This window comes from Pomacea canaliculata, linkage group LG12 (genome assembly GCF_003073045.1).
Source record: "Pomacea canaliculata isolate SZHN2017 linkage group LG12, ASM307304v1, whole genome shotgun sequence".
In the NCBI taxonomy this organism is placed as follows: domain Eukaryota; kingdom Metazoa; phylum Mollusca; class Gastropoda; order Architaenioglossa; family Ampullariidae; genus Pomacea; species Pomacea canaliculata.
In genome coordinates this window covers 11,459,488-11,472,181 of record NC_037601.1, presented here as the reverse complement: position 1 = coordinate 11,472,181, position 12,694 = coordinate 11,459,488, and the positions used below count along the sequence as shown (strand labels likewise).

The following is a 12,694-nucleotide window of genomic DNA, read 5'->3' as shown; positions in this document are numbered from 1 at the left end:
CCGCGGCCTTGATCAGTATTTTTTTTTTTAATACACCTTTATTTAACTTACTATGTATGTGTTCGATTTGTATCATCCTAGAGATATGAAATTTTCACCATTTACTCATTTCCTGTTTATTTACTGTGCACCGAAACTCTCTCCCTTTCCATGTCCGCCACCTATCCACTATTGAATCCTTTAAACGTGCACTGAAAACGTTTCTCTTCCTTGAGCATGACCTGTAATAACAAACCACACCTAACCCTAACCCCCCAACTTCCTTTTCCCGCTTATTGCTACTTCCCGAGTTGTCCTCTGCAGATTCACGATACTCCTAATACTTGTTACCTGATTCCTCTGCATTCTCTATATTTGTGTTTTGTTAGTCATCATCATTGCTGTTTATTCTTCCGTCGTTCGCATGCTGTCCATGTCTCGTACTTGCTTCGAGCGCTAAAAACATCATCCTCACGAGCGTGAGCATGCGCTATGTAAATCTTGCTTTTATTCTTCGCAGCGTGACTGTACCTCTTTCACTTAATTCATTTTACAGTGCACCGTATTCTCTCGAAACTACAGTCCTTATCCCCATGTGTCGGATAAGTGTCTTAAAGTCATTCTGTTGACACATTTGCTTCAAGAAAATCAAAGCTTGTTTACCTGGGAACTAATCACACCACAAACAGCACCTTGGTCGTCAGTCGCCATGATACAGTTGTGTAGGTTGTTTTTCTTTCCATGGACACCGGCACAAACCTCCTAGCTTAGAAACGTTGTCGTGATCAACAAACTAGTCATCGCCAGGTCACACGGTTCGTTCGTTTTACTGGCACCACATGTGCTCCTCAGCCCTAGTAACGTCCTACTTGATTGTTTACAAACACTAGTGCCGTCCTGATTATTCAACAGTATTAAAGCCATCCTGCTACCGAATTGTTTGGTTGTTGTGTGTGTGCCGTGGGACTTGCATGCATTTGCATTTGCATTTTCAAGATATGAAACATAAATCTGATAAATACAATTAAATTAAAATATGAACATTTTAAAGTTTTTTGCTCCTGTTGCTCGGAGAAGGCAGATAACCGTGCAAATATTTTTCTAGGGGAAAGAGGAGATTGGATTGTAAGAATACTTTCTCTTGCCCACTCGCGGTGCTTCATACAAATAGAAATTTAAGACGCACGACAATGTGGCACAAAGAAATGTGAACTCTTTACTCAGTTTTGATTGCATTGACTGAAAGAATCTTTACTCTGCTTTTTTCTCTGTTTGGAGAAGGCCCTGAGCTGCCAAAAGCGTACCCTTCTTCTCACCGACCCAACCCCACCCCCACGGCATGAAGAAAAGCACCGCAGGTTGGCTCATAGACGAAGTGATGAGGTGGGCAAGCTGAAGAGAAGTAAAATGATTGTATCGATATCTGAGAGGCGATCGAGCTTCTTACCTTTCCGTATTGCTTATGTAAGTAGCTAAGTCCAAGGGTAGTGAATGTAGGTCGGGTATTGTTTGAAACTGGGACATTAGGTCATGTGAATGGACTTACATTTAAATGAGACCTCCTTTGCAACCTCGATAGCTAGAAAAGACTCTTTGGTTGACTAGAGTTCAGTTAGGGACAGTTATAAGTTCTGGAGATGAACAGGGTCTATCCACTACCCCTGGGTTTAACAAAAATAGATTACATAGTAACAACTTTCGTGAGCACATATAGTTTCTCCATTTCCGCATTTATGTGAGAAACTTTAACTACGAAATGCTTTACTCTGAGACACCTCACAAAGGGGTATGTCCGTTAAAGCCCAACTAAACATTCCTAGAGAGCGAGTCCGTGTGTGTTAATGAGTGTGCGTGTATAAACAGTCGTGCTCACACGTCTAACATGCTATTGCGTGATGTTTCTCTGTAAGGGTGTCTGTGTGTGTATATATATATAGCGATTTGAGCCGGCAGCATCAAATTTCGTTGATCAGACATGGAAGGAAGGGTGGGAAATGGTGGTTTACGCCGAGCGCGCGGTTATGGGGATTCATCACGGCCAGTTTACACCTGGCCCAGTAAACAATTGCTACGCACAGAAGAAAAAAAAAAAACCAGTGCGCCAGAGACGGGATCTGAACCCACAACAATTGATCCTTACTGTCTTGTTGATAAGCGATAAACCACAGGACAAAACTAGGGAAGCAAGCAAACTAGTTAGCGCACAGACTGACATCCCTATGCAAGAACTGAATAACGCGTGGTTGTATGTTAGCTACACTTTAAAGTACTTATGTTGCTCTTTGCAATCTTTTAGTGGCTCTTCGAGTGTTAATTGCTTCGCAGTTGTCTGCTGATAATTCCTCCAGCTCTTACTATCCAAACTGCCTAAAAACGCTATCTCAAGAATATTTGTCAAAGAGGTCTGAAAACATAACGGTCTCGTCGCATGAAACATCGTATACATATGACAGCTGAAACTTCATCTGAAACTTAATCAAATGTCATAATGAAGTATGAAAGATCTTACATCGAGAATCGAGATAACAAAAGTGTTTATATATGTGCATTGATGTTTGTTTTTTGCAAAGTCATATATTGTGTGACACCCTCCATTACCACACTTCAACTTCTACCCCCAGTCAGTCTGTCCCCTTACGCATAAAGACATGTAGACGTCTGCTTGGACACCAGGCAACGACCCTTCTCCGACTTCTTACTGCTACAGAAGAAAATCCTCTCGGCTATCTGTCCTTGCAGTGGTTATCTGATCGTACCACAAACTTCTTTCTATCCACGGCACAAGAGAACGTGTACAACATACCCCGTGCGCTGCCATCTGCCAATGACACTTCACTTATCTGAACAATATATTGTGCTTTGGCACCCGTATTCCACGTTGCATCTGTATGTAATATCTGCGATATTCTGCACTTGGGTTTACACTTCAGGCAGGTTACTTACTAATGTGTGCACAGCTACCGATCCTCTCCCACACCCCATCCGCTGTAGGTCGGTTGCAGGGCATGGATAACGAAATAAAAAACGACAATGGGGTGGAGAGAGAGATAAGCACACAGAGAAAAGGGCAGCAAATTATGGGAGTGTGCTTACAACCCGCCTCTCACACATCTACTGTGAGTAAAACAGGTGAGTTCATGAAAGAAATGTTTATTTTGGTCGAAATACTACCCCTGTGAGCTCCTGCTTTTTCTTCTCTCCTCCCTCTGTTATCCTCGATTTACCTGCTCTACATGTCGACATCTCACTGCAATGTCCATCTCGCAGTCGCAGGTCTAAGAAGAGAAGGCAAAGAGGTTGAAACTGGTTAAATCAAGGAGTAGACCATACAATGTTCCTATTCTCAAAATCAGAGTGATAGATGTCACTCATCAAATATATACAGTTTATCCACAAATGTTTTAGGATAAGAAGGGAGACAAGCGAACCTGTTTTCTGTGAAGTATGATTGATAGCCCCTGTCCATGTCTGCCTGTGAAATATATGTTTTGAATCAAGATATCAGCACTAGGGAGGGGTCATAGCGTGTGCATACAGACTGTATATATTATGTAAGATATAGGGATGAGAGAGGTATAAACAGATAGGTGAGCGGATGAATGAGAGGACTGTAATATAGTACTGTGTACATAGTGTGTAATAGGGACGAGAGGGGTAAAAACAGGTGAGTGGATGAATGAGAGGATGGCTTTTTAATGCTCCCCCCTGTAAAAGTGACAGTGGCTGTAGGCGTTTGTTTTCCTCTCAACAAAACGTACAGTAATCTTCGAGACAGGATCCTTACTCGCGACCTTCAACTGCTCACGATTTCTCTACACCTATATTTTACCTGCATAATGAATCACCCCTCCACTCCAGCTGTTTTTCCACCCTTGTGTACATTCACCCCAGGTCAAATATTTCCAACTTATTACAGTGCATTGCAGATGTAACTCACAATCTTGAATCGATGTGTTCTCGCCTTCCTAAATTTATCTTAGGAGACTTCAGTCACTGTAACCTAGCACTGGTCCCACTATTCAGGGTAAGACCACACTTGACCTTTTCTACAGACCTGTGCCACATGCTTACAGATCTCTTCCCATGCCCAGTCTAGGTTCATCATATATCATCTGAGTGTAAATGCTGGACAGCAGTGTTGTGAGCTTACAAGGCTGTTATTTTGTACCAACGAGGATGTCTTTTTAGACGCATCTCCTGATCTTGATGACTTAACACCATCTCCTCATATGTCTTCTTCTATGTACATTGTACCACTCCATTGAAACAGTTATTGTGCTTTACCAAAACAACAAACATTGGGTGACCACGAACTTAAGCAGTGCTGAATAAAACAAAACCTGTGTTCTTCACAAGGTCTGCCTATAACATCCGAGCAGCTTGACAGCGACTCAAAAAACAAGGTCAATGTTGAAGATCAGTTTAATCAATTTTTTGTGTGAACCCCACTTGTAAAGAATATAGATGTCTAGTATGCAGAACATAGTGGATTGACCTGCATACAGACCTCTCCTTTCTGGGTGCAACTGTGTATACTTGTGTGTGCGTCAGTGTGTATAAATGAGCTCAAGACATATTGCTGTTGCTTTCATACCAAGCTCCAGCTAAAGAATAAACGAAGACTCTCACTTAAAGTGATAGTCTATACTAAATTGATAGTCAGACTTAAGTGGCCAGAAGACATTTGTCACCTAGTCCAAACCAGTCTTTTGGGCCTAGGATGATTCGGTTTTCACTGCTGGGACCCAGGCATGACGAGAGGAGAGAGGGGGCCGGGGGGTCTGATGTACCCGGGCCCGGTAAAATGTTAGCACTCTGCCCGTACAACGTGACAGTTAAACAACCCTGATGACGATCTAAGCCCACCCGTTTCTAAATTGTGTGCTGATGTTAAATTACTCTGCACATCTCACTGCTAAAGCTTATTTCATACCTACCATAGCTTGACAGACAAAAAATACAGCAGGTGAAGTGTAGTCTTTGTAACAGTCTTATCGCTCAGCTGAGGTCTAGCAGTCTGTCATGTATTTCAAATGAAACATGGGTATAGTCAGCAAGGAAGGTTCTAACAACAACAGGAAGTTCTGTACATAACAATGAAGTATAAGCTACATAAAAAAATACAGCAACATTATTTTGGCTGTTTTTGCAACATCATAAATGGAAGAATAATTAAAATATATTAGATATATAATAGCATTTTTTCTCATGTTATGCATTTTTGCAGCAGTCATTATTGGAAAGAAAAACAAAGCCCCATTGAGCACACACTTCATAACCAGATTTGGCAAGTGTATGTCAAAATTATCCACAACAAATGACTATGATAACTGGCTTCTTTTTCCTTTCTTCTTTATCACTTTCCATCAAAACAAATATTTTTATAAGCTAATATAATAAATATACAGGAAAATATAACATTTTGATTTATTCCAAATTTTATATTATAATGTAGATATATGATTTTATTAATAATATTAAAGATCTCATATTTATGTTAATATTTTATTTTTTGCAGTTCGAATTTATGTATTTTTTAAAGTTTCCTTTCTTTAATGTATCCTAGATGATTTCACTTTGGAAAGAACAAGTTGAAGTATTGCCTACCATATGGTGTTCCTACATGGCAATCTAAAGACAAACTTTTTATTGCATGATCAATAGCTCAATAGCATACCAAGATGATGAGCTGTTCCTGAGTACTATGACCTCGTTCAACGTCACACACATTCTAGAAATACTCTTAGCTGGTAATGTCACTTTGCAAAAAAGACATTTTCATATATAAAACATTTTATATTCTTTATTATCCCCACAAATTTTGCAGTATGTAAAACTGAATTTTATACAGTAAATATAAAAAATGTAATCATTAAGAATGCAGGTATAAACACACACACACACACACACACACATGCATACATGCTAACAAAAATCAGATACCATTTTACTGCAAGAAATTTTAAATCTTTTGTGTTATCAAATAATTTTCTCTTCTGTTTCTTGGTCTAATGTTTTTTTCTGTTTGTCCTGAATCCCAAATTAATTCTTGTCAGTTAGTTTTATGGACACTGTGTAAACATTTTATTCAAAGCTCTTGCAGCTGCTGGCCTGTAAATGAACATAAAATTGTTCATACAACAGTACAGTGTAGAATGTCAATTTAACAGGAAGTTATATTGCATGAAATAAAAATATATCATTTTTTGGCTTGAATGAAATGAAAGTGAGCTTTATTTCTGCAAGGGTGAATATTTATAGAAAGGTAGTAATCAATACATCTAGTATTATGGTGTCTCTGAAGTTTGGATCACAACCAGCAGGTAGTCGCGACCTGTAAAATACAAATGAAATAGAAAAGAAAGCATCTCAGAATGTATTACAAATGATGGTTTTGGTCATATTTAGCTCAGATATTACATACCTTATTTCCTAACAGTGTATAAATAAAATATCTCCAGTTAATGGTATAATTAATGGTATCTACAGTTAGAGCTGTGAGTTAGTCACAACTTACACTGTCCACGTTAAAATCAGTTTTTTTAAGTTGTCCACTTTATAATGTAGAAAGTTAACTATTAATTTAAAAACTTTGACTTTTCAAAAAGACAATAAAAAATTGTGATGATGTTTTATGTACAGTGTCTGGGCTCTGTAGTATTTGTGTGTGTATGTGCCAAATTGAACTGGTCAGGCCCCAGTTTGACACAAAAACCTGAAGCTGAAGATCTGCAGTTTTAGAACCTGTTATGAGAAGTACTGAATTGTTTAAAAATATGTTGCTGAAGTTGATGACCCTGTCGGATAGGGAAATCTTTATCAGTAAAGAAAGAGGGGAAAACATACAAGCTTGAACATATCTTTCAATGGGTTTTTTTTTATTTGCTTTCACAAAGATGATCTGCATCCACAAGGATGTTATTAAATTCTTTAAGATCTTGCTGACTACTGATCCAAGCTGAAAAAGTGGACGCAGAGCAAATTAGGCTTATCCTAAACTGAAGATATGTGTGATAAAAGTTGGAACTGTGGTTTCTTTGTGAGTGCAAAAACAGTTCCTCCAATTTAAAGGAATTCAACACAGGGCATTCTTTGTTAGTTATTGAAAAATGTGCAAATGTTATGGTACATAAAATTGTTTCTCATAAACTTACAGGGTGCACACATGATCTCACTCTTTTTAGATCGAATGCGTAAGAAGCTCAGGTCGTTGCTTGGATCTAAATCACGAACAACTGAGCGTGCTTTAGCAACAAGGGCAGTGAGCAATCCAGCATACTGTACAGTTGTAGAGTTGTCCAGTGTTGTTCGGATGGGAATACCTAACCATAAACATATATAATTATAATTATACATTATGCATATGAAGAAAATTTGACATCATGACACCATTAAATGGTCCATATATGCACATTCATATACGACTGCTATACAAGGTGCTGACTAAAAAAAATACGTGCTATCTTCACAAATTTAATGACAAGTGCATATGCAGTCTCTCTGTCTCTCACATACTCTCTCTCTCTCTCCCAATATACAGATGGACAATAGATATGTGAGACAAGCAGAAAGACTGATACATACAGTCTTCAATTTCATGCATTTGATATATCTATATAACTAACATCCACCATGGCAATGTCAGTGTGTTAAAAGTAACAACATGCAAGGTCGGCCAATTATACAGAGAGCTCAATTTAACCATGTGACAAAGTCGCTTTGTTTGCATGGTTTTGTTGGCAATATTTGACTTGAATATCTACTTATATAATTGGTAACTGATTAATTTTGGGTTTAGGTTGATTCAACTTTCAGAGTTGGGTCGATTTTGTTTTACGTGAGTTGATTTGGTCGGCCGGGTTGACTCGGTTGAGTTGATACGGCTGGGACGATGTGGTTTTCGATCTAAGTCATTGGCTCCCTGACATCAGTCACTATTCCTACGCTAGAAAATGCGATACTCCAACAGCAAAACATCAAACACAAAAAAATTTACTTCTTATTTAAGAAACAATTACCAAAAATGACGCAACACTATACAATTCAAAAAGATCCATGTAAGGAACTAACCATCAGAGCTGATGACAATACTTCCTAAAACGCCTTTCAGACCTGAAATTCTCTTCAGCGTTTCCTCAACTTCCTGTAACACACCATAAGCACAAGTAAATCGGCGAGAAATCCGATCAATTTACATGCACTGACTATATAAACTATGAAAGTTAGGATATCTTAATATATCTACTCACCGATGCCATGCTACAAATGTGAAGACCTTTGCAATAACTGAAGTCAGTTTTTTCAAACTTCCGTTGCTATGCTCTACACCGGAAACGGTCTTGTGGCTACGCATGCGCAGCGGTGATAAGGCTGTACAGTGAATTTGTCTACGATCCTAGCAACCATTAAACCATAAAAGACAATTTTCGATATGGTATGTACTTTAAATGCGTTTTTTTGAAAGATTATTTTAGCCAGTATGTTTAAGTAACGGTATACTCACTTAAAGCTTTAAAAAACAGCTGTTTACCAAACGGTTAAAATCAGAAGCGCACCTGTTTGACACTGCTTCGGAGACATGATGAATGAGAGAAGAGTGTTATATATAAATATAGCTAACATCTGCTGTGCAACGTAACGTAACAACTGTTTTCGCCATTTCGACTTACTGTGAAGAAATATTTAAGAGACTCATATTGTCAAAACGGCCCTGCCACCACCACCACATAAATAAAAATGTAATGAGCCATCGTCATTGACACTAGCTAGGTTGTCTTCACTGTTTTTGAACGATTTTAGAAGAACCGTTTGCATGTTTATTCATTTTCCCTCGTTCGCTTACAGTCCGTAAGTGAAGAAATAATGCGACAATGTTATTAATGACTGACCTTTACTCATACCCGAGGAGCTAGAATCTGGTATGACGTGCAATGTGTTGTACCAAAGTTTTGCTTGCTGCATCCATGGCATAATTATATTAACATGAATCGACATATGCCCATGGTGTGTGCATTAGTATATTCTGTAAATTCTTAGCATAAATGTTTCTCTTTCCAGTTTTGTCTTTTGATGTAGGGATTCTATACCTGTACTGTCAAAATAATTATTTAATCATGTAAACTTAAGAATTGGGTATTGTATTATCAATTATTGTCACTCCAACAAATCTGTCTTTTTAGCCATATGTTATAAAAATGACAGTGTCAACTGTCTGTTTTCTAATTTATGGTAAAAAATTGTGTTTTTAATTTAACTGAGCTTTAAGAATTGTGACAAGATACATGATAATCCATTGAAACAGCAACAATCAGAAAGCCCTAGCAGTATGTATAGTAACACAATAAAACAAATCATGGTAATTCTCAAAAACATTAATACTGAGATTATAATTATATTATATATGAGATTATAATTATATTATTATAATTGCCTGTTCCTTGGTGCTTATAACAGGCAGAAGTGGAAGAAACTGTCAAGAGAATTGCAAGTCATAAAGGCGTCACAGGCATTGTCATACTCAATAGTGATGGTAAGATGAAGAACCTTAAATTTACAAGGTTTATCAGCAAATCAATAGATACATTGACAAGTAATCTATGGTCACACCAATGATATGATATGCACAAGCAAGTATATGCATGGGTGTGTAGTCATTTTGATTGTTCAAATTTATTTGTTTACTGCATCAATTTGATACAGCTTTATGAGTATTAACCGATGTAGCTTTGAGTATACAAGTTAAAGGGAAGTAAGGAAGCATAGAATTACAGTTCTGATAATAGCAGTAGTACAAGAGACTATTACTGAGAGACTTGCAGGTGCTGCCTATCAGAAAATGTCAACACAGTTTCTTAACGGCAGTGATGGAAGTATGGCAGCGAGAATAAGCATTGCCAAATAATGAATTGGTCAATTTATGATGGGACTTGGTTCCTTACCATAATTTTGTAGACTTCAGTTCCATATGATCCTATCAGAAGTTCCTTTTGTAAAAAGTTTTGCAAGAATCTCTTATTACATGCGTTGACAAACATTGTGGCAGGCATTCCCATTAAAAGCACTCTGGATGCCCCAACTACTGTGCAACTCGCAGCCTCAATACAAAATCTGTGTACAAAGGGACGCAACTGTATTCGAGAGATGGATCCCACCAATGACTTGACCTTCCTTCGCTTGAGATCAAGAAAGCATGAAATCATGTGTGCACCAGGTCAGTTGGCAGACATCTTTTCAGTTATATATATAGAAAGATGCCATAAAAAAAAATCTGACGATCAAATTTAAGTAGTACTTGGTCATTTTGTATAGTGGTTATAACAGTGATATTAAATTGCAAGAATTAAGTACAATCATTCATTAATTTCTTTTTTTGTGTGTGTGCCTGTTTCCAGAGGGCGATTACATGATGGTTGTCATTCAGAATCCAGAAAAGTGATGATGGTCAAGCTTTGTATTAGTGCTGAGAAACTTTGCGATACCTGGGAGCAGAACTGCAGTCCTTCTATAAGAATGTGTGAGGGTTATCTTGCCAGATTTTTCAGTTCCAGAATGTATTAAAAAAAAAAAATGTGGGTTTCATGTTCATTCTGTATCTTATAATTAAAATAGATCACTACTGCCTGAAGTCTATTACCATAGTCATCAAATGGCTAAGCCACATATATGTCACGAAGCATTTTTTCCATGAGGGCTAGTCCCCACTGTATCATCAGGCTAATTTATGGTATTAAAAACTGCTGTCATTCATTTAAAAGTTGACCATAGAGATTTGATAATTCACATGCATATCTTTACGTATAACTTCCATTTTTATGTTGTGTTGTAGGGTTTGTGTTAAACTGAGCTAAAAGTAAATAACTTACAAAATAGCATTGTAATTTGTTTTCTGTGGAACTTTTTAAGTTTTTCTGTTGCTTTAAAATTGGTAAGACGACTCATTGCAATTTTCAATGTTTTGCTAGCACTTTTTGGGTTTTTTTTTTTGCTATGATAAAAAAGTTTTACATATAAGATTATGCTTTTTATACACACACACAAGTGGTGAAAAAAATTGTAAATTCTTGTAGGTTTTGTAGATATATATAAAAAGTAGATTCTTGATGGCAGTTGTCCAAAACTTTTTTCATGAGCAATCTTCAAATGTTACAAATTTAAAATGGAAAATTAGCTTTCTTTTTCATACTAGAGCCAGGGAAAACATGTATAGTCCTAAAACTAGTTTTTGTAGATAATCACTGATATTTAACTTAGGTTATTTGTAATTATTGTTTTGCCCAAATCTGTATATTTCTTTTTTAAATCTCTGTAGCTGTTATATTTTTTTCAGGTCTTGCCTTTTCTGCTGTGAGTCTTTTAATGTTGTTGAAAATCATGTACACAATACACAAATCTTTGAAACATCAAAAATTGTTGCTGCTTTGGTGATTGTGTCAGTGGGAGTGACAATTGTGTGGCATGTGCCATAGTGCTTACAAAGGTCAATGGTGACAACAAACACAAATTGACAAGAGAGATCTTGGTTGGAAACAATTGGGAAAAATGGAAAGGTCAACTGAAAATTTAAGGTCTCAAAAATACTTGTCCAAGTATTTCTTTAAAATAAGCATTGTGGGGGCTTGGACCATTGTGATGGCTGTATGGGAGACCAACAACCCAAAGCTCTAAGAAGTGTCCTATGCATCTCTAGATGCAAAGCCTGTCTTTCAAGCTTGTGATAACCCCCTAGTGCACAATTTGTAACTGTAAGATTGATAATTGTTAATGCAGTATATACCATGGATTATCTTTAATACCTCATTAAGGTCAACCCGCAGCCTGAGAAACATGAGGCTTGGCAACTAGTATATTCAAAGTGAGCAAACTACAGTACTAATTTTGTAGCTCTATGCTACATGCTCTCAAGCAGTATCACATCCTTGAACTTTGGTGACCAAATGACGTTCCCATACTTGAGGCCACAGGAGACCAATATAAATACACAGGAAAGAGATTGTGTCCATGTTGTCATTGGTAGTGCCTAATGAAACCAAGCAGCTGGTTAAATTTATTCACGTTTTATATACAGTGCTACAATCCATCCTTGGTGATCGATGTACAATAATGTGTCAATGTTGAAGCAATGAAGTAGGAGCAGTCAAATGATCCAGCATGTTTTTCATCAGATTTAGTCATTGGAAAAATCTTCACATGCATTTTTTTTTCCTTTGCACATTGGTCACCTGTCCAAGGAGTGGCAAAATTGAAACCATGCTGTCAAAGTTAAGAGGATAAATCAAAGTTTGTTTCCGTGATCACATAGTTCCTGTACTTCCATACTAAGGAGGTTGGGATATAACCACCTTGGTAGCTGCATGGGAACTTCCCTTCATATTTAGCTGCACTTTTATGTAAATGCTTGTGAAATTTTATGTTCTATCTACAGGTGCTGTCTAAAGTCAGCATTTTAATGACATTTTCAGATGACTTTAATGAGCAGTTCTGATGTGCATTTATTTTGGGTGGTACTTTGTCAAACATCGGTGTTCACTGTTTCTCAAAACAGGAAGTGGCTGTGGTTTTCATATCACTGTCCTGACAATACTTGACCGTTTCTTAAGAAAGAATAAATCATTAAAATCTGATGAAAATTTACCGATTCCATTTTCCACATTTCAAAAGTAATTCAAGAGTTTATTAAAGCTGTTATATTTTTATCTACAACTCCCCCTTTTATACA

At 37.3% G+C, this 12,694-nt stretch overlaps 2 protein-coding genes and 1 long non-coding RNA gene across 3 annotated transcripts; 2 read left to right on the top strand and 1 right to left on the bottom strand.

Moving 5' to 3' along the window:
• The first annotated feature begins 2,747 nt into the window (after positions 1–2,747).
• On the top strand, positions 2,748–5,671 carry LOC112576726. The gene is made up of 3 exons (XR_003101892.1): positions 2,748–3,108; positions 5,207–5,272; positions 5,546–5,671. It is a non-coding gene; the product is annotated as an uncharacterized LOC112576726 (long non-coding RNA).
• Positions 5,672–5,767: 96 nt separating this feature from the next.
• LOC112576724 (dynein light chain roadblock-type 2-like) lies at positions 5,768–8,330 on the bottom strand. Its single transcript, XM_025259395.1, has 4 exons — positions 8,229–8,330; positions 8,050–8,122; positions 7,134–7,301; positions 5,768–6,313 (listed from the first exon to the last, which is right to left on the bottom strand). Exons 1-4 carry the CDS (start codon positions 8,235–8,237, stop codon positions 6,267–6,269), a joined length of 297 nt encoding a protein of 98 aa, XP_025115180.1. The 5' UTR covers positions 8,238–8,330; the 3' UTR covers positions 5,768–6,266.
• Positions 8,302–11,385, top strand: LOC112576725 (dynein light chain roadblock-type 1-like). The gene is made up of 4 exons (XM_025259396.1): positions 8,302–8,413; positions 9,433–9,508; positions 10,022–10,189; positions 10,371–11,385. The coding sequence occupies exons 1-4, from the start codon at positions 8,411–8,413 to the stop codon at positions 10,412–10,414; spliced, it is 291 nt and encodes a 96-aa protein (XP_025115181.1). The 5' UTR covers positions 8,302–8,410; the 3' UTR covers positions 10,415–11,385.
• The last annotated feature ends 1,309 nt before the right edge of the window (positions 11,386–12,694 follow it).